This window comes from Aptenodytes patagonicus, chromosome 16, assembly GCF_965638725.1.
Source record: "Aptenodytes patagonicus chromosome 16, bAptPat1.pri.cur, whole genome shotgun sequence".
Classification (NCBI taxonomy): domain Eukaryota; kingdom Metazoa; phylum Chordata; class Aves; order Sphenisciformes; family Spheniscidae; genus Aptenodytes; species Aptenodytes patagonicus.
The window spans coordinates 8329416-8352024 of NC_134964.1; the positions used below are offsets into that span (position 1 = coordinate 8329416).

Sequence of the window (22609 nt, forward strand, 5' to 3'; positions counted from 1 at the left end):
GGCAGGGATGGCTCCTGCTCCCGTCCTTTCTCACCCAGCACCGCGCAGCCCCGAGGACACGCACATCTGCCTGGGAACCTTATTTTTTTTCCTTCCCATCACCAAACCACCATGCACTGCCCGTCCTAAAAGCCTTTTGCCGTACCTGAGCCAGACCTGGGCTTTACGTGTCTCGTCAGCCTCTTTCACAGGCCAAAACCCAGCTCCGCCGGCTCCTTCGGCAGGTTGATGGCCACCGGCCGTGCTGCGTGTTCAGCCCTGCCTGCCCCCAGCACCGCTGGGTGGTGGCAGCTTTCGCAGCCATTTGATTTGTACCTCGGCGTAGGTGATATTTTGAGATGGCCCGTAACTCAAAACAACGCTAGCTGACTCCCTGCAGAGGAAAACATCCCGTCCGATTCAGCACGGCCGAGCTCTCGCCAAAGCCTCGGCTGCCTGCAGGGACCAGCCAAGGCTGGGAGAGGAGGGAAAAGCAGCTGCCGGTGCCAGCCACTGCCGAGCCAGTGCTGCCGGTCCCTGGGCAAGGGACCCGGCTGCCTCCCGGTGCCGGCACAGCTCCTCGCCAGCGGTGCAGGCCTCAGTGCCATCCCAGCTCCCCATCCTGCTTCCAATGGGAAAATTGGACAAAATCGCTCATGCGCCATCTCCTCCCACCGAAATCCTGCAGCCAGCTGCCCCTTCCCGGCTTAACCCTAGTGAGAGGGGCAGCCCTCACCGTACCCCAAATGCCTTGTCCCACCCCGCTGCACTTGCTGCTGGCTCAGGGCCATTGCCCCAAAGCACCCTCTGCACAGACTCAGCCGACGCATCATGTTGCTTTTAATTTAAAATAAGAGGCTGATCCACAAGAAAAAAAGATTTAAAAAAAAAAAAAAAAAAAAAAAAGGCAGGTTTGGCCACAGGTTGTCCCCACCCCGAGGAAGTGACGGTGCGTTTGCATTGCCCTGACGCAGTGTCGCGGACAGGAGGGTTGGCGACACAGCCAGGCGATGCGGCACCGGCAGTGACTGACAAGCTAATGGGGACGGGCAGGGACAGCCACACATTTTCACATCCCCCGTGTAGTGTTGCTAGTCCAGACAGGCAAAGAAATCCCCCGAAATACCGTGTGCCCAGCCTCCCCAGCCTCACGGGAGCATTGCTACCCGAAGGTGGGGGTGAGATGGGCGCTGGGAGGTGGGGGGGGGACACAGGCACCTCCTCTGTCCCCGTGGCCCCTGAGGACGGCTCCGGCTCCAGCACTGGCAAAACTCCCGGGGTCCCACCGGCCAGACCCCCTTGTTTCGGGACCCTCTTCCTCCGCCTCCCTCACTCCATCTCCTTGGACTGCTTGGCTCGTTGCTTGCGGAGCTTAACGAAGGCCTGAGCCTCTTTGTCCCCCTTCCTGGACTCCAGCAGCCGGAGGATCTCGTCTCCTGCCAGAGAGGAGGGGAGAGATGGTGGGAGATGCTTGCTGCAGCCCCCTCCTGACGCCGCGGGGGCTCAGCGGGGCTTAGCCTGGCTGCTGCACCACGCACGTACCGGTGGGTTTGGGGTGGGTGAGGGGGAGGCGGGTCTGGGGTACCCGTCCCGTGTCAGCCTGGTCCTCATCGGTGTCGAGTCCGGGCAGGTGGCAGAGGGGGAAGAAGGCTTCGCCCTCCAGGTCGTTGGCCCCCAGTGTGTCGTAATCGAACACGGTCAGCAGCAGGCAGGCCCCTTCCTGCCGGCACTTCTCGGGGGGGATCAAGCTGCAGGGGGAATGGGATGTGAGGGACTGTCATATCCCATCCGCTCCATCCCAAAATTCAACCTTCCCTCCAGGGTCCAAACAGGCTTCCCCAGGGTGATGCTCCGTGGGAAGCCAAGCCCCCCCACTGCACTGCACCCCTTCAAAGCACAGGGCTCCAGCACAGCCCCACACCAGCCTGCAGGACCCAGGTGTTTGGGGTGCCCCTACCCCAGCTCCCACCGTGGGACCCCACAGATGAGCCCCCAGTGGGGTGCAGGGGGTGAAATCCCAAGGCAGGACCCAGTTCCCGGAGCAGCAGCCCCATAGCAGGGGCTCGGTTGAAGCGTGGGGGGCTGCGGGGATTGGGGGGGGCCCGGTGGGTGTCAGCCCCTACGTACAAGTCGAAGGCTTCGTCGAAGAGGGGGTGCAGCTCATTCCTCTTGCACTGGGTGGTCCGGGCCACCACCTCGGGGAACTCATGCCGGGGCTCCAGGGTGAGCTGGACGAAGGGGTCGCTCGAGCCTGGTGGGGTGCAGACGTCAGCCCCCTCCCACTGCCCCTTCTGCCCTGGCATGGCTGGCCAAGCCCAGCCGGGGTGGCTGGACACGCTGGGGTGGCTGGGGGGTCAGGGCACCCTCACCGTCACCCCCCAGCCCAGCCCACGCTCCTGGGAGGGTGTGGGAACATCCCCAACCCTGCCCACACAGGGATCGGCCACGGGTGACTGCAATAGGAGTGACCTCTCCTGGAGACCTCCCCAAATGACAGCCAACCCGAGAGGCTGTCCCTTGTCACCCCGGCATATTTTTCTGTCTGAGATGTGATTTGCACGGTGGAAAATATCCGCCTGCCCTGGCTGCTGGCTTGTGCTGCAAAGTGAAGGCAGGGGGATGTGGGCATGGTGTCCTGCCTGGTCCTGCCTGCTGCATCCCACTGGACCACCCCAGACTAGTGCAATAATCCCCCTTCTTCCCCAAATCCACCTCCTTGGATGCAAAAGCAAATCAAGACAGAGTCCCATTACTCCAAGCACTGCTGGCATCTCTCCAACCCAGGGGCATATCGGGGACTGAGGACAGGGGGTCCCGGGGTGGTGGGGCTCCCCACACCCACCGTTGGAGTCCAGTGGGATGAGATTGACAGCATTGAGCACTTCCACACGGAGTTTCTGCTCCGAAGGGCGGTACAGCGCTTTGATTGTCACGGCCCCATACTTCTCCGAGCTGGTGTCCAGCTGAGCGGTGGGGTACAAGAATAAGGGTGCTGCCTTTTGGCACACTCATGGAGAGGATGCCCGGGGTCTGGTGGAGGCTGAGCAGGCATTTTGGGGTACCGGAGGGTGATGGACATCCTCTGGGATGCAATTGAACCCCCTCCTGCCCACCACTGCAAAACCAGCCCCAACAGCCCCAGGACTGGGAGGGTGGTGGGGAAATCCCACGTTTCCACAGGCAGGCTGTGCCGGGCAGCCTCTCGTGTGCAAGGGTAGGGTGTGGGAAGGGGCTTGGGGCATCATCCTGACTCCTACCTGCTGCTGGATCCTGTTGCTGAAGTATTTCTGGATGAGTTTGCGGCTGGTGGCAGAGCAGAGGGCCAGGTGGGCCTCCAGCGACTGCAGAGAGGACGAGAAGTGATGGTGAAGCACATGGACAGGTCTGCAGCCTGGGGACACCCTCCCTAGAAAGCACCCAAAGGAAACTCTGGGGACCCCCACATCCCCAGCACCCCGTACCAGGAAGGCTGCAGTGTGGAGGGTCTCCAGCGGCAGCCCACAGCCCTCGGCGTGGAAGCACAGCTCCAGGCTCTGTGGAGAAGGATGCTGTTAGCCGGCAATCAAACACCCGTCCCTGCCAGGGACTCCCTGGTTTCCCCCCTTGGTACCTTCAGGGCACAGTGCAGCTTCTTGTAGCACTGGGCCGAGGGGATCTGCTGCCCCGTGGCTGCCGACAGCACGGCCAAGGTGTGATGCCAGAGGAGACTGAGGAGGCTGCAGGGGCAAGGGAGGAAGGCTGTGAGCGGGGGTCCGGGGGGGGGTGGGTTGGGGGGGGTTGGTCCTCAGCCAAGAAGCTTTACAAAGCCCCAGAGGGAACTGGCTCAACCCGCTGGGCTGAGCAGCCAGCCCCAAAGCAGGATATCCCCCAGCCCCATGGGGCTGAGGGGACACTCCTGCCGAGGGACGGTGATGCTGCTGGCCTCTGCCATGGTGCATCCCCAGTGCCTTGGTCACCTTTTGAAGTTCTCCTGGACCAGATGCTCGTTGAGATACTGCAGCTCCGATTCCAGGAACTTCATGAGCGGGATGATGGACTGCAGCAAAAGGAGAGGGGCATTGGGGAGGGCATGGGGGAGCCGTAGCCAGCAGGGCCCTCTCCAGCGGGGAGAGGGGAGACCACTGCTGGCTGGAGCCAGCAGGGCAGGGGCGGGTCCAGAGGGGCTCCCTTTCACAGTGAGGACATGGGCAGGCTGTGCCCTGTCTGGTCCTGCTGCTGACATGGGCATCAAATGAAGCACACCATCGCTGGTGTGTCCTGTGCCCAAGGCGTGGGGCAGGGAGAGGTGGGAAAGGGTGATGGGGGCCTCCACCAAGTAGGCAAGGGTTATTCACAGCTGCCTGAAAAAGATGGTCCAGGAGGGGCCAGGCCAGGTACTTACGTCCTCAGGCTCCCGGGTGTCGTTGGAAGATGAGAGCTGCTGGATGTGTCTGGCGATGCCCTTTTCCAGCTGCCAGGGAGAAACGCACGGAGGCACTTGGGCTTTGCCCTCTACACCAGCCTCCCCATGCCCAGGTCGACCTTGTCTCCATCCCAGGAGCATTATGGGCTCCAGGCCCCCTTGGGTGAAACCTCGCCGCTTTGGGCCAGGCGAGGGCCAAGGGGGGTCAGTGGCAGGTGGTCACCTTGGTGGCCAGGGCTTGCACCACATCCCAGACCTCGTGGTCCAGGCAGGAGACAGTGCTGTCGAGCTGGTTGTGCAGCGTGTGCTGGATCTGCTGGTGGTCGATGACGGCCCCCGTGCGCTGCTCCAGCTGGGCCCAGTCCAGCTGCGACGGCAGCTTTAGGACCAGCAGCCGCAGCTGCTTGATGTTGTTCACCACGATGCAGAGCTGGGGGAGGTGGGTCTGCTTCAGGGTGTCCCACACCCCTTGGTGCATCCCCTGCCGGCTCCATCCCCCTCCCCATCCCCAGTCCCATCCCCATCACTATCCCCATCCCCATCTTCATCCCCATCCTCATTCTCACCCTCATCCCCATCTCCATCCCCATCCCCATCCCGCTCCCCCTGCTCACACCATTTCCCTCCTGATTTTCCAGGATTATGGCTATCGGGGGTCAACTGGTCCCCATGAAAGCCAGACCCAGGATGCTGGCTGGGTGCTCAGCAGCTCATGTCCCTCTTTGCCCAGAAACCACGGCCAAATCCTGTCTCTTCCTAAGCAGTGGACCCTGCCCCAACACCAACCCTGTTGGCCGCTTCGCCCTCATTCTGCTCGTTCAGCGACAGAGCCTCAGCCCTCTCCTTGATGAGCCGGCAGTACATCAGGGCGATTTTACACATGTCCTGCAGGATAGAGAAGAAGCCAACGGGACTGATCTGGGCAGCACAGGGACCACCGCGGGGCCAGGGGACCCCGCCATATCGGCGTGGGACACTGGCCCCATTCATAGAGACACATCTCCAAGAGTAGGAGACGAAACTCCGGCTGCTGATGCCCGTGAGCATGGCATCTGCCAGCAGGGCCCAGGGTACAAACCTCCACGAGCTTCACCATGATCATGAAGGCTTCCTCGGGGTCCGGCCAGTTGAGCTGCTGCCAGGTCTTCACGATCTGGGCATAGCAGGTGGACAGGTCGACGGTGGACGTGCTGTGTTTGTTGTGCTCCCCGAAGGGCATCAGCTGGGAGGGCAGAGAAAGCAAATGCAATTTAGCTTGTATGGAAAGGAGCCATCCCAGACAGGAGAGCTGCTCCTTTACTTTGGGGCTCTCTAGCCCGTCATCAGCTCCATATATCCCGATGTCATCACCCTGTCACTTTGGAGAGTGGAGGAGATGAGGATGGGTGGAGCGTCCTGAGTTCCCCACATCGGGCTGTGCCCCATCATATTCTAGTTGTTGGACCACACTGAAGAGTGGAGCGAGGAGCCCGCGGCCCCATGGCTGTCTTCCCTCCCCTCTTCCTAAAGTTCAGAAGTGAAGGGGATGCTCACAGCATGGCTCAAACACAGGCTCATCAGCTCGCTCAGGCTGCCAGAGAGCAGAGAGGGAAGGGGCACGGGGACGTGGTGTGGGGCCAGGGTGGGATCAACTGGTCCAGGAGACCACGTACTTTGCTATGCATTTGGGAGAGGAACCAGCCCACCTCTGGGCTGCAAGAGGCACTGTCCTGGTTTTGGCTGGGATAGAGTTAATTTTCTTCCTAGTAGCTGGCACAGTGCTGTGGTTTGCATTTAGGATGAGAACAAAGTTGATAACGCATCGATGTTTTAGTTGTTGCTGAGCAGTGCTTGCACTAGTCAAGGACTTTTCAGCTCCCCATGCTCTACTGACTGAGCGGGCTGGAGGTGCACAAGAAGCTGGGAGGGGGCACGGCCAGGACAGCTGACCCCAACTGGCCAGAGGGACATTCCATACCATGGGACGTCGTGCTCAGTATATAAATAGGGGGGAGTTGCCCAGGGGGCAGCGACCGCTGCTCAGGGACTGGGTGGGCATTGGTCAGTGGGTGGTGAGCAATTGCATTGTGCATCGCTTATTTTGTATATTCTTTTATCAATATTATCATTTTCCCTTCCTTTTCTGTCCTATTAAACTGTCTTTATCTCAACTCATGAATTTTACTTTTTTTTCCCCGATTCTCTCCCCATCCTACTTGTGGGGGGAGGGGGGAGTGAGCGAATGGCTGTGTGGTGTTTAGCTGCCTGCCGGGTTAAACCGCAACAGGCACCTACGTGGTGGTCTCAATGCTGTGGGCCAGACACAGCGGCAAGGCACGGAGGGAGCTGGAGTGTCCCCAAAGGACCGAGGGAGACGTTCTCCTCCCTGGGTTACCTGGTCCATCTGGATGGCTCTCTGTGCCCTCTCCAGCGCGATGGTGTAGGCCTTCTGCAACCACTGGGGCACAGCTTCCTTGAACCACTGGTGGAAATTGCTCAGAGCCAGAGGTCCATCCCTGTGGAGGAAGGCACCAGCTTCTCCAACCGCACAGCAACGGCACGGGGCCATCACCCCTCCTTGCTCTCACACACAAGAAACTGCCCCGAGGCAGAGGCAGCACGTAGCACTGTGCTAGGGAGAAACCTCCCCTAGTCTGGAAGTTGAGGTCTCCATCAACCCCACTCAGAGACAAGCCTGAAACCCTTCTGGTGACGCTCACATCGACACCAGACACCAACAGCCTTGTGTGTAATTAGTGATGTAGGAGAATGGGAAGGATTTGGAGTTCCTCTCAATTAACTGCTCGTTGCCTCACCTCGGCATCTCCCCTCTCTCTGGGTTGGATACCTCTTTGGGAGGAAGCCCTTCATCTGATAGAGCTCCTGCAGGTTCATGTAGAGCTGGAAAAGGCTCTCGGCTGTGGGCTTGGACATGCTGCTGTCGACCTCACGCAGCTGCTCCTGGACATGCTCCGCGACCTGGCAGTGAGCAAGGGAAGGGGGGACAGCTGTTAGTGAGGGTCCGGCCGGGAAGGCTTGGTCTGCTAGGGGCTCTCTGGAGCCGCGGGGTGAGGGTCAGCTTGGGGGACTCCTCTTCCTTTTGGGTGGCATTTCAGGAGATTCACTGGGTCAAGTAAGCAGATGACAGTCACAGATAGGGCACGCAGGGAAAGATGGAGAGTTTCCCTGGCTTGCAACAACCAGTTGCCATCTGAAGGGTGGCCAAAACCTCAGGCTGGCTTTAGACCTTAGTCCCGCGAGTGCAGAGCAGCCCAGGCTTGCTCACCAGGCTCTCCAGCTCCAGGTAGGCGATGGAGAAGAGATTCAATTTCAAGGTGCTGCAAGAGAGAAATGGGAAGTCAGGAGCCTGCCAGCCCCAGCCCAGCAAACCCAGCCCAGCAAATCCTCCCAGACCATGCCCTTGCCGTAAGGACGAGGACAGTACAGCCCTAAGAGGCAGAGATGTGACCACAGAGGCTACCTGTGGAGCCCAAGAGCCAAGGAATGAGTCATGAAAGTGCCCTGTTGCTCTTGACCCCAGGGAAGGTGGATGAGGGGAGATCAAGCTACGAAACCTACTTGATGAAGAATTTATTCCAGATTTTCTGGCACTGCTGGAGATCTCCTATCACCTCCAGGAGGAGTCTGGACAAGGCTTTGCCATTCTCTTCCATGCTCTGCAAAGGAAGGAACAGTTTGTTTTGGATGCTCAGTGATTTTGAGATGACCTGGGCTCCGTTCTGAACAGATTTATTTCTATGATTTGTTCTCGTGGGGTAGCAATCTATCATTAGATCCACATTAGCAGCACCAAGAGGTTGTCGGTAACATCCGCTGTTGCGCTGTGCTTGCATGGCTGGGCTGGGGACCACCTCCTGCTCTCCTGAGCATTGCACCAAGGCCTTAAGCTTCAATGCAGCTGCAGGTAACATGGCTCATGGTATTTTTTAGCTGGAAACCCAAACGCCTTGACTGTATCAGAAAACTGGAGAAGCCTTGTCTCAGTCTTGTCTTCCCGCCCCCTCGGGCCTCCCACCCCAAGCCCAGCAAATTGCTTCTTATAATGTCAGAGAGGCAGAGATGGGAACTGACCTTCACCATGGGCTTGAGGTGCTGCTTCTTCATGTGAAACCACTCCGTCGTGCCTGACTGCAAGAGAGGAGTTCTGGTGGGATGGCAGGGAAACAGGAGGAGCAAAGCCGGCTCTGTCACCCCCTTCGGTCTCCCTGTCCCCTGGGTGTGGTCAGGACCGAGCTCCATGTGGTGGGAACCACAGGCTGGGACCACCAGCTTAAAGGGGGCATTTCTGCCCCGCCATGGTGGTCCGTGTGGCTTTGCTGAGGTGTGGGCATTGGGCAGGGGATGGATGGGAAGGGAGAGTCGCAGGGTCCCACCTCCCCGGGGCTGGTGAGAGTGAAACACCTGGTCCCACTACCTTCAGCGCCGTGGAGACCATCTGGGGGAGGTCGGGGCTGAGTGTGCACAGCTCATGGAAAGCTTTCATTTTGCACATCTGGACCAGGACCCTGCAAAGCGAGAACCTCGAGTGAAACCCAGCACCAGCCCGTCAGAAACAACCACCTCTCCCCCCCAGAGACCCTACCCAAACAGACCTTCCCTCCCCTCCAACAACATCCCCCACGGGGAGCCCAGGACAAGTGTCACAGCAGCCTAGAAGGGGGCAGAAAGAGCTCACGTGGGTTTTTGCTCAAGCTTACAGGCTTGTCCATCATGGTGGCCAAGCCATACGACCCCACGCGCAGCTGGCACCGGTGCTCGACTCACCGGAGCAGGGACTGGAGCCTCTCTGTGGACCTCGGGACAGAGAGGGGGAAAATGATGCGGTACCTCCGGATGAGGGAGACCCCGTAAGTCAGCAAGGACTGGAAGGACTCGGCCAGCTCTTCTTTCTGGGGAGAAGGAAGGAAACATGCACTGTCTTCCTCAGCGGCAGACAGAGATGCCAGCAGGACCACGGCACCATGGCGGAGGGAGCTGGTGGCTCCCTTTCCTTTCTAGCCTGCTCCAGGGATGGAAAAACCCCCTGATGCCTTGGGTAACTTCTCCCTGGAGGGGCTGAACTGAGCTTTGCACTTAAACCTCATTGCTATGCATGAAAAATTTGGAGTCTCAGCAGGGTGCGGGGATGCCCTGGGAAAATGGGCAGGGAAAAGTAGGAATTGGGTCATATTTAAGTTTTGCAGAAGGTTGTGATTGACTTGATGGCAGTGATGGAGGAGGGGGATGTCGGTGCAAAGGGTAAGGGCTTCTCCGCAGAGAGGGGGAACAAACCCCTGGGGCAAAGGGGCTCCCCGACTCATGGGTTGTTCTGGTCCCCATGGCTCGTTCTCCCCAGAAATGCCCTCCAGCCGCCCCAGCACCCCTGTACCCCACAAGCTCCTGCCCTTCCTGGAACACAGGGAGGGAACGGCCCCGGGAGCTGGGAGGAGAGGCTCGGGTTCAGGTGCACGGGGCACGTTTCCCTGATCTCTGCCCCCCACATGGTGTTGGAGCCCCCTCACCTGCTCTGGCCTCAGGCGCTCCTGCACCCACTGGTACTCGATGCTGGTGATCTGGTGGAGCAGGCAGCTGCTGTTGAACTCGAGGCTCTGGTAGAGCTTGCTGTACGCCAGCCACTGCCTGGGGAGGAGGGAGAGGCTGGGCTGAGCCCCTGGCGGCTGGGGAGCACCCAGGGGCCAGCGTGGGGTTCCCCCACCCACAGCTACAGCTGGGATTGCAGGGGCAGGACCCAGGTCTCCTGGTGCTGCCCGGGATGGGGGGCAATATCAGACACGCTGGGCTCATGGGAGAGACTGGCTGTGGTCAGACGGCCCCAGGGAAGGCATCGAGACCCTTGCCCCCCCCCCCGCAATGCTGCATCGTGGCTCCTCACGCGTGGGGTACTCACGCCATGACCTGGTGGAAGTCGGAGAGATCCTTCTGTGTGGCGTGCAGGTACAGCACGGTGCTGGCATGCCTGCTCAGCTCCCCATCCCAGGCGATGCTGCCAGCCTGCAAGGATGCAAAAGGAGGGTGACGTGTCCTGGAGCAAGCTGGGCTGAGTGAGGAGGAGGACAGGCACCAGGGTGGCGTGTGTTTGCAGGACCATGGGAGGAATGGGTGCCCCGTAAGGATGCCAGGCACAGGCAGGCATCATCATGACCCTCCTCCCCATCACACTGCAGCAACGTGTCAGGCGTGATGGGCTCCAAAGGAAGCCCTCACCCCAGCCCAGCTGCTGGAGGGCTGCTTCTCCCCCTTGGTACCTGGTGCTGAAGGATCTCATAGGACACCAGCTGCTGCAGGAGGTGGCGATGGACAGTGTAGCTCGGCTGTGTCCGGCTGCACGTAGTGGCCCTCTGAAAAGAGCCAAGGCGTAGGAGCAATAACCATAACTTGCCTGAACGCACAGGGATACAGTCAGAGAGTGGGGACACAGGAACCCAAAAACCATGGGGCCAGAGAGCCCTGTTTGAAGCCGAGCCAAGGGGCGCAGGTGCACCAGGAGCAAAGCCCCCCACGCTGGCATGGAGCTCAGGGGAGGGTCGAGCTGGTTTCCAGCACAGGCAAACCCTGGTGCTGGCACCTCTGGTCCTGGGGCACAGATCTGTGACCCCAAGATAGGCCCCAAGGGACAGGCAGCTGCCCCATCCTGCCAAGGCAATGGAAAGAGACCCCCTTCCCCATCCCCTCCTACCTTCTTGTGAGTCAGCAGGAACTGCAGGTGACACTGTCCCCGGTTGGGGTACGTCTCTGTCCGTGGCTCCAGCTGGTACCACTGGTCATCCCAGCAGTGCAGGTCCTGCATGCACAGAGACAAGGGTGAAGCCCCGGGCAGCCTTCCCGGGGGAAGGATCCCACTCAGGGACCAGGTCCCACTGCGCTAATGGGGCAGGAAGATGCTGTATTGGATGACTCTAGTACTGGATTCAAAATAAAAGATGTATATAATCACTGAGCGAGTGTGTTGGAGTGGCTGGGGCACCTGCCACTGAACTGAGGGACCTGGCATCAATTTGCAGCTCTGAGCGAGGACCCTGAGTGCACTCCGTGCCACCGCGGGGCTGGGATCCTGCCCAGACCCTGTGAGGTTTAACCGGTGCCTGGGGAGTCACTTGGAGGAGGCGATGCACCGCGGTGCTCACCTTCAGGCGAAGGACCACATTCCCCAGGAAATCGTCCTGCCCTTTGTCTTTGCGAGCATCTTTGAAGATCCTGAAAGGCACGAAGGAAGGAGGGGGGTGAAAAGGTTTCCTGCAGCCGTGACCCAGCCGTGGTCGGGGCAAAGAAGGCCGACGCAGACCTGCCAGCCTCCCTCCCTTCTTCCAAAGGCAATTTTAAAAATCCAGCAGGCAAATAAGCATTTTCCAAACCCTCTTTCCTCGGCAGCCATCAGGGCCACGCCAGCACCAACCGTTTGAGGCCGTGGAGGTCCGTCAGCTCCCCCAGCTTGTGCCGCACCGACTCCACCATGTCTGAGTCCCTGCGAGGGTGGGCAGCAAAACCCACCGTGGGGAAAGGAGGAAATTCAGGCGATTGCAAAACAGTTCAGGGAGCCGCAATGACGGCAGAGAAGGGAAGGTGCTGGGGTGGGCAATATGTCGGGACTGAGGCCACCCCCAAAACTGGCTGTCCAGCCAAAATCTGCAACCACACGGCTTCTTGCCATAAATAAAATCAGGGCTCAGGATCAGCCCTGCCTGGGCAAAGCCAGCCTGGGCTCTCTGCTCACGCTGGTCGCATCCTGCACTGTGCACTGCTCCAGCAGAAAGTGATGGGGGAAGGGGTCCCCAGCTGGTTTCTGGGGCTTTTTAAAGGGTGCAGGTTGAAGGATCACACCAGCGACCCTCCCAGGAGGCAGGACCCCGCTTAGGGCCGGGGAGTGCTGCCGCTCACCACATGTCCAGGTGGAAGCTGGCCGTCTCCATGTCTTCAAACTCCCTGCAAGGCACCAGCAGGATGCTGTTACTCGAGCAGCATCTGAGGGACCGGCAGCAAGCAGGCAGGACAGCTGGGGATTACAAGCAGGAGGCCCTTCCCTGGGGGAGACCCCAAACCACCCCGGGCAGCCTGGGGAAGTGGTGGGAGAGCCCCGAGGCAGGGATTTTTGCCATGCTTTTGTTTTTCACCTCCCTGGACCTGCTGCACTGATCAGACCAGAAGCCTGGCAAGCCCCAGTGGGCATCGCCCCGGCAGAGCCCCAGCTCCTGATTGGGCTGAGTGGTGAACCCCCCCATCCACCCCCAAGAGCCCTGGGCACCCCCTCCAGCCCCCCATGAGCAAAGCCAAGGGGTGGCAGATTACAGGATAAATGTCTCGTCCCACACCGGGCTGAGGGTCTGGGTTATGACTTGCGTGCGATGGATCTGGTCTTCGGGGATGAGGTCTTTGACCACAGCCTTCATCCGCTTCTTGTGGTCAGGGTGAGCCGGTTCCTGGCTCTTGGCCTCGATGCCCAGCAGACAGTACGGGTCGCTGAACCCTGCAAGGGTGGAGGCATGGAAGTCCCCGTTGGGAGCAGCGGCTGTCCCTTTTCCGACGGGACACCCACCTGTCTCCACTTACCGCTGACGTCTTTACCCAAAATCCCCTTGGCTTCCTTCACGGTTGCTTTCAGGCAAAAAATTGGGCTCTGGAAGAAAGGGAAACAAAAAAAATGCTTGATGTGGGGTCACCAACCCCATGAGGAAGGATGGGGCTCGAGAAGGATTTCATCATCGGCTGCTGCTCAGGTCAGTAAACGGCTCCTGAGCAACTCCCCCAGCACAGCCTGGGGCACCCCGTACCCCAAAGCCCGAACACAGGGGCTGGGAGGCACCACAGCCCCCAGCACCACCCCGATGTGGGGACCCCCCTGGCCACAGCATACTGGGGAGACGCCATCTCGCTGCGTACCTCCAGTTCCTTGACCTGTTGCATGAAGACGCTGTGCTCCTCCGCATCCATGCCGAAAGCCTGTTGTAGATATTAGGGCCAATAACAGATGCTGCCCTGTTAACGGTGGCTGGAGAGCAGCCAGGGGCTTCCCTCCACTCCCTGGGAGCCAGCTGCAGCTCAAGGGGAGAGGAGAGGAGCAAAGAGCCCAGCAGAAGGGCTGGGGACCAGCTGAAAGCTCTTGAGGGAGAGCCTTCTTCCCACCATCCCGAGCCTAAGATAAATATTTCTCCGTAAGGCTAGTATTTCCCAGCTGCAAGTTGTCCCAGCCCTCCAGCTGGACGCTACTGCTACGGCTTTTAAGGTGCCCGTTAAAAGCTCCCTCCAAGTGCCCCCCATCTCCTTTAGCCGGGAGGGTGGACATGTTGGGGGACAGGTTTTGGGGACCCCGTTGGGGAGGTGGGGACCCACCTTTTGCACGTAGGCATAGAGCTCTTGGACATCCGCGACGTGGTGGTGCTCGGGCTTGCCCAGGCGGTGTCGGATGGTGTAGAGGACCTCCTCGTAGAGCAGGGCCAGCTGCGGGGGGAGTGCTGACACCTCGTGTGGGGCCAGGCCAGCGGGGACTTGCTCCGCGCATCCCCCAGGATTAGCGGGGTGTTCCCCCCACCCCCGGCTCCCCGAGCTCCCCGCTGGTCCCTGCTGACCCCCTCCTGGCATCCAGCCCTGCCCAGTCACCACTGGCTGTCCCTGGGGAGCACCTTCAGGAGCTGAGCCATGTCCCCAAGCCCCAGCAGCGCTGCCACCCCCTCCAGTGCCACCAATGGAGATCATGGCAGGGCCACGCTCGTACCTCTCTCTTGGAGAACCGGTGGGACAGATCCATCTAGAGAAAGACAAGAAGCAGAGAGGTTTCCCATCAGATCTCATGGCAGAGGGTGGTTTCAGGAGGAAACCGTGGCTGGGCAGGGCAGGGCAGGGCAGGGCAGGGCAGGGCAGGGCAGCTGGGACAGGGTGGCATCACCTGCAGCCCATTGGGTTGGGATGCCCCAGAGGATGCCGTGACACCCCGCAGACGCCCCACAGCCAAGGGACTACTTCCTCCATCACCCACCGGCGGGGCAGCACGGGGGCTTCACTCCCAAGCCCCGTCAATTGAGGAGGGCACAGCGAGGATGGCAACAGCAATTTGGGGTGAACCATAGGAGGCTTTAAAAGCCAGCCACCCGCCTCTCGCCCCACAGAGCTGCTTGCTGGCCCAGCCAGGCCCAGCAGGACCAGGCTGGAGAGCAAACCAGCCAAGGAAGAGGGCAAGCGGCCAAAGAGCAGCGAGGAGCTGCAGGCTGGGCAAGGCAGCTACGGGCAAGGAGAGGCCAAAAAGCCATCGGGATTTGTGACTTGAGTCCTCTTGCCAGAAAGAAAAACGAGCACTGCTGCAACGGTACATTGCTTGTTGTTGAGCTGAAGGTCCATTCCCCACTTGAAGGATGACCAGCAACAGCATTTACTTTCCAAAAGGCAGCTAAATTAAAACGGTGCCACGCACAGCCCAGCTCCAGTGGTGCTCAGCCCTGGGGCTGGCCAGGGGGTCCTGCTGCCCACACAGGCCCTGTCATCCCCTGCCTCAAATGTCACCTCCCACTCATCCAGGCTCCGCATGGGTCCGGCCGGGAGATCAAACCACCTCTGCCAAAAATACCCTTTTCCCGGGCAAACCCCAGCTCTCAGCCTGTCCTCAGCCCCTGTTCCCTGCCCGATGCCGAGGCTGAGCCCATCCTGCATCTGCTTCTCTAACCAAGGTCTGGATTCGGCCGCCACCACCACAGCTGAGCAACTTGTTCCTGCCACAGAGCCTGGCCGGGTGACCATGACTTTGCCACTGCCACGAGCCGGGTGACCAGCCAGAGGGAGGAGGACCGGTGCCCCTGTGCCATCCGTTACGGCCCCCCCGTGCTGGAGCCTCTGGGAGTGCAAGGGGGTGATGCCAAAAAATATAATGGAAATGTTTTAAACCAGTTTGGCCCTTTTGTGCTGAGGGGCGTATACCGAGCACAGCCCCAGCGACCTGCTCAGCCAGGGCTGGCAGGGACGGATGGATGGACGAGCCCGACCTGTGGGTCAGCTCAGGCTCCAAAATGACCTTAGGATCCCCTTAACAGAAGAAAAAAAACAACCCTGAACTGGAACATTAACATTTGCTTATGGCAGATCTAGGGCTGGCATAATCCCTCGGCCATCTGGACTAAATTCAACTCTTCCACCCCCAGCGAGCTTAACCCTTGAGCTGCTTCTCTCCCCACCTGCCTCCATGTCCCTTCTTTTAACCTCTGGTCGGTACCAGGGGCTGCGGTGGCTCAGCAGCCCCTGTGAAAGGGGGACCCGTTGCACCCAGGAGGGCCCCTGCCTGCCCCTGCCTGCCCCTGCCCAGGGCACTGTCCACCTTCCGCTGCTCCTGGCACCGTCCTGCCTGCACCAAGGCACGGCGGGCATGGTCCCGTCCCAAATCCTTCAGCATCCCCATGGGCAGCGCTGCCCCGTAGCAGGGTTGCAAGTGCAGAGGGGAGAGAAAAAGGACTTTATTTCTCTGCTGCTGTCACTTATCAGCAAGGCACAAGCGTCTGCTCCTCGCCCAGCAGAGGAGTAGCATGAGAGGGCAGGGGGAGGAATTGCTGTTGATTTGGGGGGGGGCAGGTCCCTGTTTCTCCCTTCTGCCATCGGGGATGGCTGCTGCGGGATCTGCTTTGTGCCCACCCATATGCGCACAGGACTGGTTAAGCTAAAGCTGAGCCACCAGGATATGTTTACTGCTGCTAATCCCCACACCAAAAGCCCAGCTCAAATCCAGGAGCGGTGCTTAAATCCAGGTCCGGATACAGCCACCAGCATCCCCCCCACCCCGTTAGCTGCGGCAGTGTCACCGGTGCGGGAGGCCAGCTTGGCTGCGGAGACGGTAACACTTAGGAGGGAGGACAAGTCCCTGGGGGGGAACACCACGAGGACAGATCATCCCAGGGCCCAGGACAGATCATCCCAGGGTTCATCATGGGGGATTGTGCCCACACGCTCCCAGCAGCGCCGGGCAGAGGTGTGCAGAGCTGCGGGTCCCATCTCCACGGGGGCGGCCGCAGGGATGCCGTCTGTCTGGCCACTGCAGAGGAAGTCAGTTGGGTTGAGTTGGCCGAGAGCAGGGCTTTGGGGGATCTTCGGGCAGCAGGGAGCCCAGAGGGGTTGGAAGGCACTGGGAAGCTGTAGCTGAGCTAAGAGGGGACCCTCAGTGCCGGCACAGAGCTGCAGCCGACCCCGTACACAGCCCTCGAGTGCACGTTTGCATGGGTATGGTACCTCCACATCCCCACCCCCACTCCTTGTTCGCCCTTGCAAAGCATCCCAGCCAGGACATGGCCTCGGTCCCTTTTCTCTCAGTTCCCTTTTACAGCCTCGGCACCCAGCTCTGCACCCCGGGGTCCCCTGGGCACAGCAGCCCCGACCCCCCTCCCTGGGGCCATTGCACCCCAAACGCGCTCCCCAGCCCCAAACATGCTCCCCAGCCCCCCGGGGTTACAGCCACCTACCTCAGGACTCTCCTCCCTGGGGAGGGTCCCCACGGGGGTCTCACTGGCAGCATCCATCTCAGGGGGAGGCTCAGCACAGGGCAGGGGAGCGGCTGCAGCTCTGCCTGCCGCTTTCGCCTCTCCCCCTTGCTCGCATGCTCGGAGGAAACCACAGACCTTATCTCGCCATGGCCATTTTAACAAGCGGAAACGTGCATAGGCCTCCTTCGAGAGCAGCACGGGGAGGCAGGCACCCCGGCCCCGCTTCCCACCGCCCCGTCCTGCACAGGCAGCCCCTCGACAATGGGCACCTCACGGCGCAGACGGGATGGGAGCAAAAGAAAGGTGTCACATCCAGTCCCTGCTATTATTTATGAGCAAGGAATTGGGAATAAGTGGACAGAAATAGTCCCGGGAAGGCAAAGCCCAGCAGGGAAAGGGGGTGGTGGGGAGGATGGGTGGGGGCAACATGGAGGATCTGGGCTCCTATGTGTATTGGGGATCCATCATGCCCTGCGAGCGCAGATGGGGACCCCGCAGAAAGCAGAAGTCATCTTCAGCCCCAGGGGATGGAGGGGATTTGAAATCTGGTGCAAAAGCTGGAGCGTGGGAAATCCCTGCGGCACCCGGGTGCGTTGGACAAAGTTGGGCTGAGAACTGATGCAGTTAGTGCACGTGCTGGGGACGGACGGCACCGGGAAGGGGCGTGCTGCTTATTTCCCTGAACGGGCTGTCTGGGCAGAGCTGGTTACTGAGAAAAAAAAGCAGCAGGAAACGGAGTTAAAAACTCGTGCTTTACTGTCAGCTTTCATTCTTGTAAACACTTTATCTGATTGCAACTCTTGCCTATCACAGACCAGCAGCAGAGCCCACCCCTCGAAGATCCCTATCGAAACGCCTGCACTGATGGCAAATGGGGGGAGCTGCAGCCCAGGAGATGACCAGGGGAAGAGCTGGTTTGCTCCTGGATATTTAATGTACTTACACACACAGCTAAGAGCAGCCTCGGGCTCGGGGTCGGAGGGGCTGTTGAGCTGCGCAAGCATTTGCTGCTCAACGGACGGACCCACAGCCCAGGGAAGGACATCAGCCTTGCGCTCAAGACTTGCACGTCACTGCTGCGGCTGCTGAGCACCCACGGGCTCTGCAAAGCAGGGCCATGACCACGGCTGACACTACACTCTCCATCGAGGGGAGTTTTTGTCATTCCAGCCTTCCTATTTCTGGCCCGCAGACACTCCCGGAAGCCATAAACAAGATGCTTCAGATGCAACGCAGGGGGCAGAGGCTCCACGTCGGGTTCAGTGGTGCTGTGTAGCCTGTCAGGGATTTCTGCTTAATCCAAACAGGAAACCACGACCGTGGAAACTGCACTGGAAAGTTTGTCCCCTTAACTACCGTACGAGGCACTGCAGAGAGAGATGGCTCCAATAGCACGGCGGTACCCCGCAGCACGCTGGCTCGAACCAGGGCTGCAAAGGGCTGCAGGAGGCTGCTGGCAGCGGCATCCCTGTGAGAGGACGGGAGGGGAGGCAGGCAGGCAGCCAGTCCCTTTCATCCTTGCAATCACCTAGTCCTTTAATTAAGGCAGGTCGCACTGTTTTAGCTGCTTCAGGAGAGACACAAGTTCCCTTTGCCCTGAAACCCTGTAAGGGCAGGTTATATTGGCAAAAGGGGTTCCCTGAAGTTGGGGGACCAGGAGATGGAAAAAGGGCTGCCGGCGTTGGCAGCGGGTCAATGTGGGGGGTCAGGTTTTCTTTATCCAGGTCAGCCAGCACAGGACCGGGGCCGTGAGGGGCTGCACAGCACAAACACAGCGAGTTGCCAGGGGCAGCGGGATGCCAAGCTAATCTACGGAATAAAAATCCAGAGATACAGCGAGACACCGAAAAGCTGAAATCCATCCCTGCTCTCACAGCGATCGTTCAGCCTCATCCCCTGAGGTCTGAAAAAAGCTGCTCGTTACAATTCTGCTTTCTCTCATGTCAGGAAGGCTCTTTTGTAACTGTCCCCAGGAACCAGCGCAGTAACCCCGAGGAACTGGTCTTCAGCATCACTTCCTCTGCCCTCCCGAGTTTGGCAGTGGAGCTGCCTCCTCGTCCTGCGCCCGGTGAGGGTGCCCGTCCCCTCTGCTGGCAGAGATGCTCGGAGGTGTTTGCCCAGCCCTGCCAGCCTCAGCCCTGCCTTTATCCAGCCTAGCATTTGCTTCATCTTGGGCAAACAATTTAAAAGCAACTCCTCCCTCACTGATGGAGGGGGACATGGTGGATGGGTTGATTTCTATTCTGCATCCCTCTCCCTTAACACACACAAATGCTGCTTATTGATCTGGGACATTAGTGCCAGGCTCCACTGCAAAATAATGTCAGTGGGAATTAGAGCTGTAACGTGCGCTATGGCATTTGAAAATTACTGCTGTCGTCTTTGCTTTTAGCTTTGATTGCACAAGCAAAATTTGGCCTAGCAAAGAGCAACCACAGAGATAAAGGCAGGACGCGGACACAGGGTCCCCGAGCTGCTCACACCTTTCGCTGCTTCTTGACAACAAAAAGTAACAGGGGTCAAAGAAATGTCTCTTACCTCAGCCAGCACAGAGAGAACAACTGGTAAGAATTTAGTTAAGCCTCAAATCTACCTCCCTTCTCCTTGTAAGGCTAAAGAAATAAAATCCACTGTAATCATAAAAATTGCTAAGCATCAGGCAATCATTCCCCAGCCAAGAGCTGGTGGCTGTGCTGGGGGTTTGCAGGTTTTAGAGAGGAAAACTTCAGCTTCACTGTGGAAGTGGCTGTTAAAAAGCACTTTCCCCAAAAGTTCCCCAGCTGGTCACCGCACTGCTCGGGGCTGGTTTGCAAAGCCGGCTGGAAACGCTCAGGCAGAGCCTGGCAGGGTGGGCAGCACACGTCCCCCATCAGCGGCCAGCATGGTCCTTACAGAAGGTCTCTGTGCAGGACTCACATGGTTTTGAGCCTCTGTGTGTGCAAAGGGAGAGTTGTTTGGTGATCCCGTTTCAATAGCAGCAAACATGGTTTTTTTCCCCCTGGGTTTTACCAGTAGCCACCTGCTCCACAAAATACCGGTGACAAAAATCACTGAGCTCACGTATCTCATCGTATTTGCACCTCGAATTACTCCTCATCCAGGAAACAATAAGAAAAGCCCTACAAAAGCAGCTCCAGAAGCTGCTTTCTGATTAGCAGACACAATCCCAATAAACTCCATGCCCCAAACCTGCAGGACAACTAGCCAGGACCTTGCGAAACATCCCAGACATCCCAGGTCAGGAGCGCTGTAAAAGGACTTTGTTTTCCAAAGGGAGTGGGTCTGCACTCCCCAAAACAGACCTCCCTCCCCACAACATCAATCTGCCTCCCAAAATAACTACCCAGAGGCACGTACCGTATATATGCACAATACAGAGTGAACCCAATATAGAGGGAAGCCCTCCATTCCTTTTAAGAACAACTTGTCCGAAAGGAAAACCCTTTTCCTTGCAGGCTATAGGGATATACTCCTGTGGGGTTACAGGCTGCCCCCGGTATAAATAAAGTCCACAGTTCACTCGTGCACGGGGTTATAGGTGCTGCTGAGAGAACAGATCTCCAAAGAACAAGCATTATCGCCCTCTTTAAAGGGTATCTTCCCTTTAAAGGAAAACCTGGTATGAAAGGACCCTCCGCAAGCATTAACAGCAGTTTATCTCCCTACCTCTTGGCTTGATAATCCTGGAACCGCAGCCTGCCCTCACCCTTATCTCAAGCTCTCAGCTGGAAACGGGCAAATAGTCAAAAAATTGATTTCAGCGTGTCCCTCCCTCATTTCTTTTAAACACGGGGTCCAATGACTCTGCAAAACCAGGCTGTGCCTGCCGGAGTTTGGCAAGGTGTACAGCAAAAGCACAGCGCAGAGGAGAGGAGGGGAAGGTGGTTTCAAAATGAGATCAGGGACAGTCCTGCTCCCTCTCCTCGGGGCTGCCCGGCCAGGGCGTCCCCCCGGGGACCTGCGGGTGCTGTGTGCTCTGGGACCAGCGATTTCATACCCGGAAGGGACGTCAGTCATTTCCCCTCCTTGCCTACTGCAGGGCTTTCCAGTTATTTCTGCTCTTACCCCACATCTTTTCTTCCACAGGCTCTCCCGAGCGCTTTGAGTGCACCTAGCAAAAAGCAATGGGACCTGGGAAGGATGGGGGGGGACACACAGCACACCCCCCACCCCATTTGGGACATCTTAGAAGGACATCAAGGCAAAGCCAGTCCTTCTGGGAACAGCAAAGGGGAATTCCCTCAGGAGTCCCGGGCAGGAGCACGGGGTTTGGCATGAGACCTGCCAGCTCCACAGCGGGGGCATGTGAGGATGACTCCGGCCACGCTGCCCATGAGGCAGTCAGCACGCCAGTCACCGGGGGTGGGCTTCACCGGCCAGCCCCAGCCCCTCTGGAGAAAACGCCGCTGCGATGCCAAGCTCTGCTCGGAGCTGCTCCAGCTCCCCAGGGAGCTGGCTGGGTCCCGAAGGGGAAAGCACGACGTGTCCAGCCCACCCTGACCCCGCTTCCCTGCTGTCCCCCTGGGACCCAGAGCACAGGGCTGACCTGCCCGGACACCATCCCGGCTCAAACGCTGCGTCTGTCTCCCCACACGGCAGCACAAGGCAGGGGGAGAGCACAGCCCCCCCGGGCAGCAGCCTGCCTTGTCCTTTAGGAGGTCACAAACTTCATGTATTGATCTGGATGCCATTCGTTTGGCTTGGGGTGCCCTGCGACAGCTTTAAAACGTTTTCTCCATCACTGCCATGTGCTATGTGTATGCAGCAAATATTTCATCCACCTCCCTCTCCCGGAGAGATGAATTCAGTGACAGCCACTGGATTTATCATCCCTTCACCGCGGGGCCGGGGCAGCGGCGGCTCTCACTGCAGGGACAGGAAAGGTGGGGGACACAAATGCCAAGGTCATTTCATTTGCTAGTTTGGGGCGCTGAGTTCAGAGCAGCAGGACCTACAGCACGTGCTTGAGCTGAGGAGGGACTAGGGTGGATGCCTGTGAAGGTGGAAGAACTTGGAGCTGACACCCAGGTACCAGACATGCCCCATGGTAGGTATTAAGCACCTTCGTGCCTATCCTGGAGCACACACCAAATTATTGACCAGCCTCAGCACCGAAACGGTCCCTCCCTGGCTTTTCCACCACCACCTCTCCCCACACGGGTGTCAAAGCCTCCTGAGGAGCCCACCAAACCCCACGGAGCTGCAAGCTTGGATGACGGGAGGAGGCTGCAGGGCTGAACCCCCCCGCCACTGCCCCTGGATCCCAGACAGACACGCCAAAACACGGAATATTATTGCAGCCAATCCGTGCCACGGGGAGAGCGACCGTGTCCCAGCCAGAGCCCAGCCCTTACAGAGCAAAGTACATGGAGGAGGAGGAGAGTGAATTTGAGCAAGGGAAAGGAAAAGTTTAGAACGACGGGATTTGCTGAGCCGAGCTCACAAATGGAGCCCAAGCTGATACCTTTTGCTCCAGTATCCGGAGACCGTAGGAAATGTGTAGGAAATGGCAGGTGGGCGGCTGGGAGGACGCGGCAGAGATGGATCCCGGTCTGTTTGCACCCTGAGGCGTGAGATCCAGCAGCCTCTGCCGGCGGGTCCCGGCTCCTGCTCGCTGTTACGTGGGTCTCTTCACATCCCGTTGTGGTCTCTCTCGGCGGCACAGTGGCGGCCCTTGAGCAAGGAGGGTGCTGAAATACCGGTTTCCAGTTCAGTCTCATGATGGCAGCTCTTTGAGCTGACTCACGCAGGAGGCCAAACGGGTGAGTAATAGCCGGCACGG

The 22609-nt window shown here is 58.9% G+C and overlaps 1 protein-coding gene across 2 annotated transcripts; it reads right to left on the bottom strand.

Moving 5' to 3' along the window:
• Positions 1–803: 803 nt before the first annotated feature.
• On the bottom strand, positions 804–22429 carry UNC13D (unc-13 homolog D). Of its 2 annotated transcripts, XM_076353588.1 has the most exons (32): positions 22292–22429; positions 14088–14120; positions 13706–13813; positions 13256–13315; positions 12926–12992; positions 12665–12842; positions 12257–12301; positions 11775–11843; positions 11506–11575; positions 11058–11162; positions 10627–10719; positions 10269–10372; positions 9883–10000; positions 9146–9270; positions 8796–8886; positions 8453–8509; positions 7940–8037; positions 7647–7698; positions 7209–7339; positions 6756–6876; positions 5460–5603; positions 5168–5266; positions 4605–4811; positions 4361–4429; positions 3936–4015; positions 3590–3695; positions 3441–3512; positions 3237–3320; positions 2822–2942; positions 2107–2230; positions 1522–1727; positions 804–1415 (listed from the first exon to the last, which is right to left on the bottom strand). In XM_076353588.1, the coding sequence occupies exons 2-32, from the start codon at positions 14118–14120 to the stop codon at positions 1309–1311; spliced, it is 3144 nt and encodes a 1047-aa protein (XP_076209703.1). In that variant the 5' UTR covers positions 22292–22429; the 3' UTR covers positions 804–1308. The 2 variants fall into 2 exon arrangements, with proteins under 2 accessions (XP_076209703.1, XP_076209701.1); XM_076353586.1 differs by lacking the exons at positions 804–1415; positions 2822–2942 and having other exon boundaries at positions 1661–1727; positions 22292–22354.
• Positions 22430–22609: the final 180 nt, after the last annotated feature.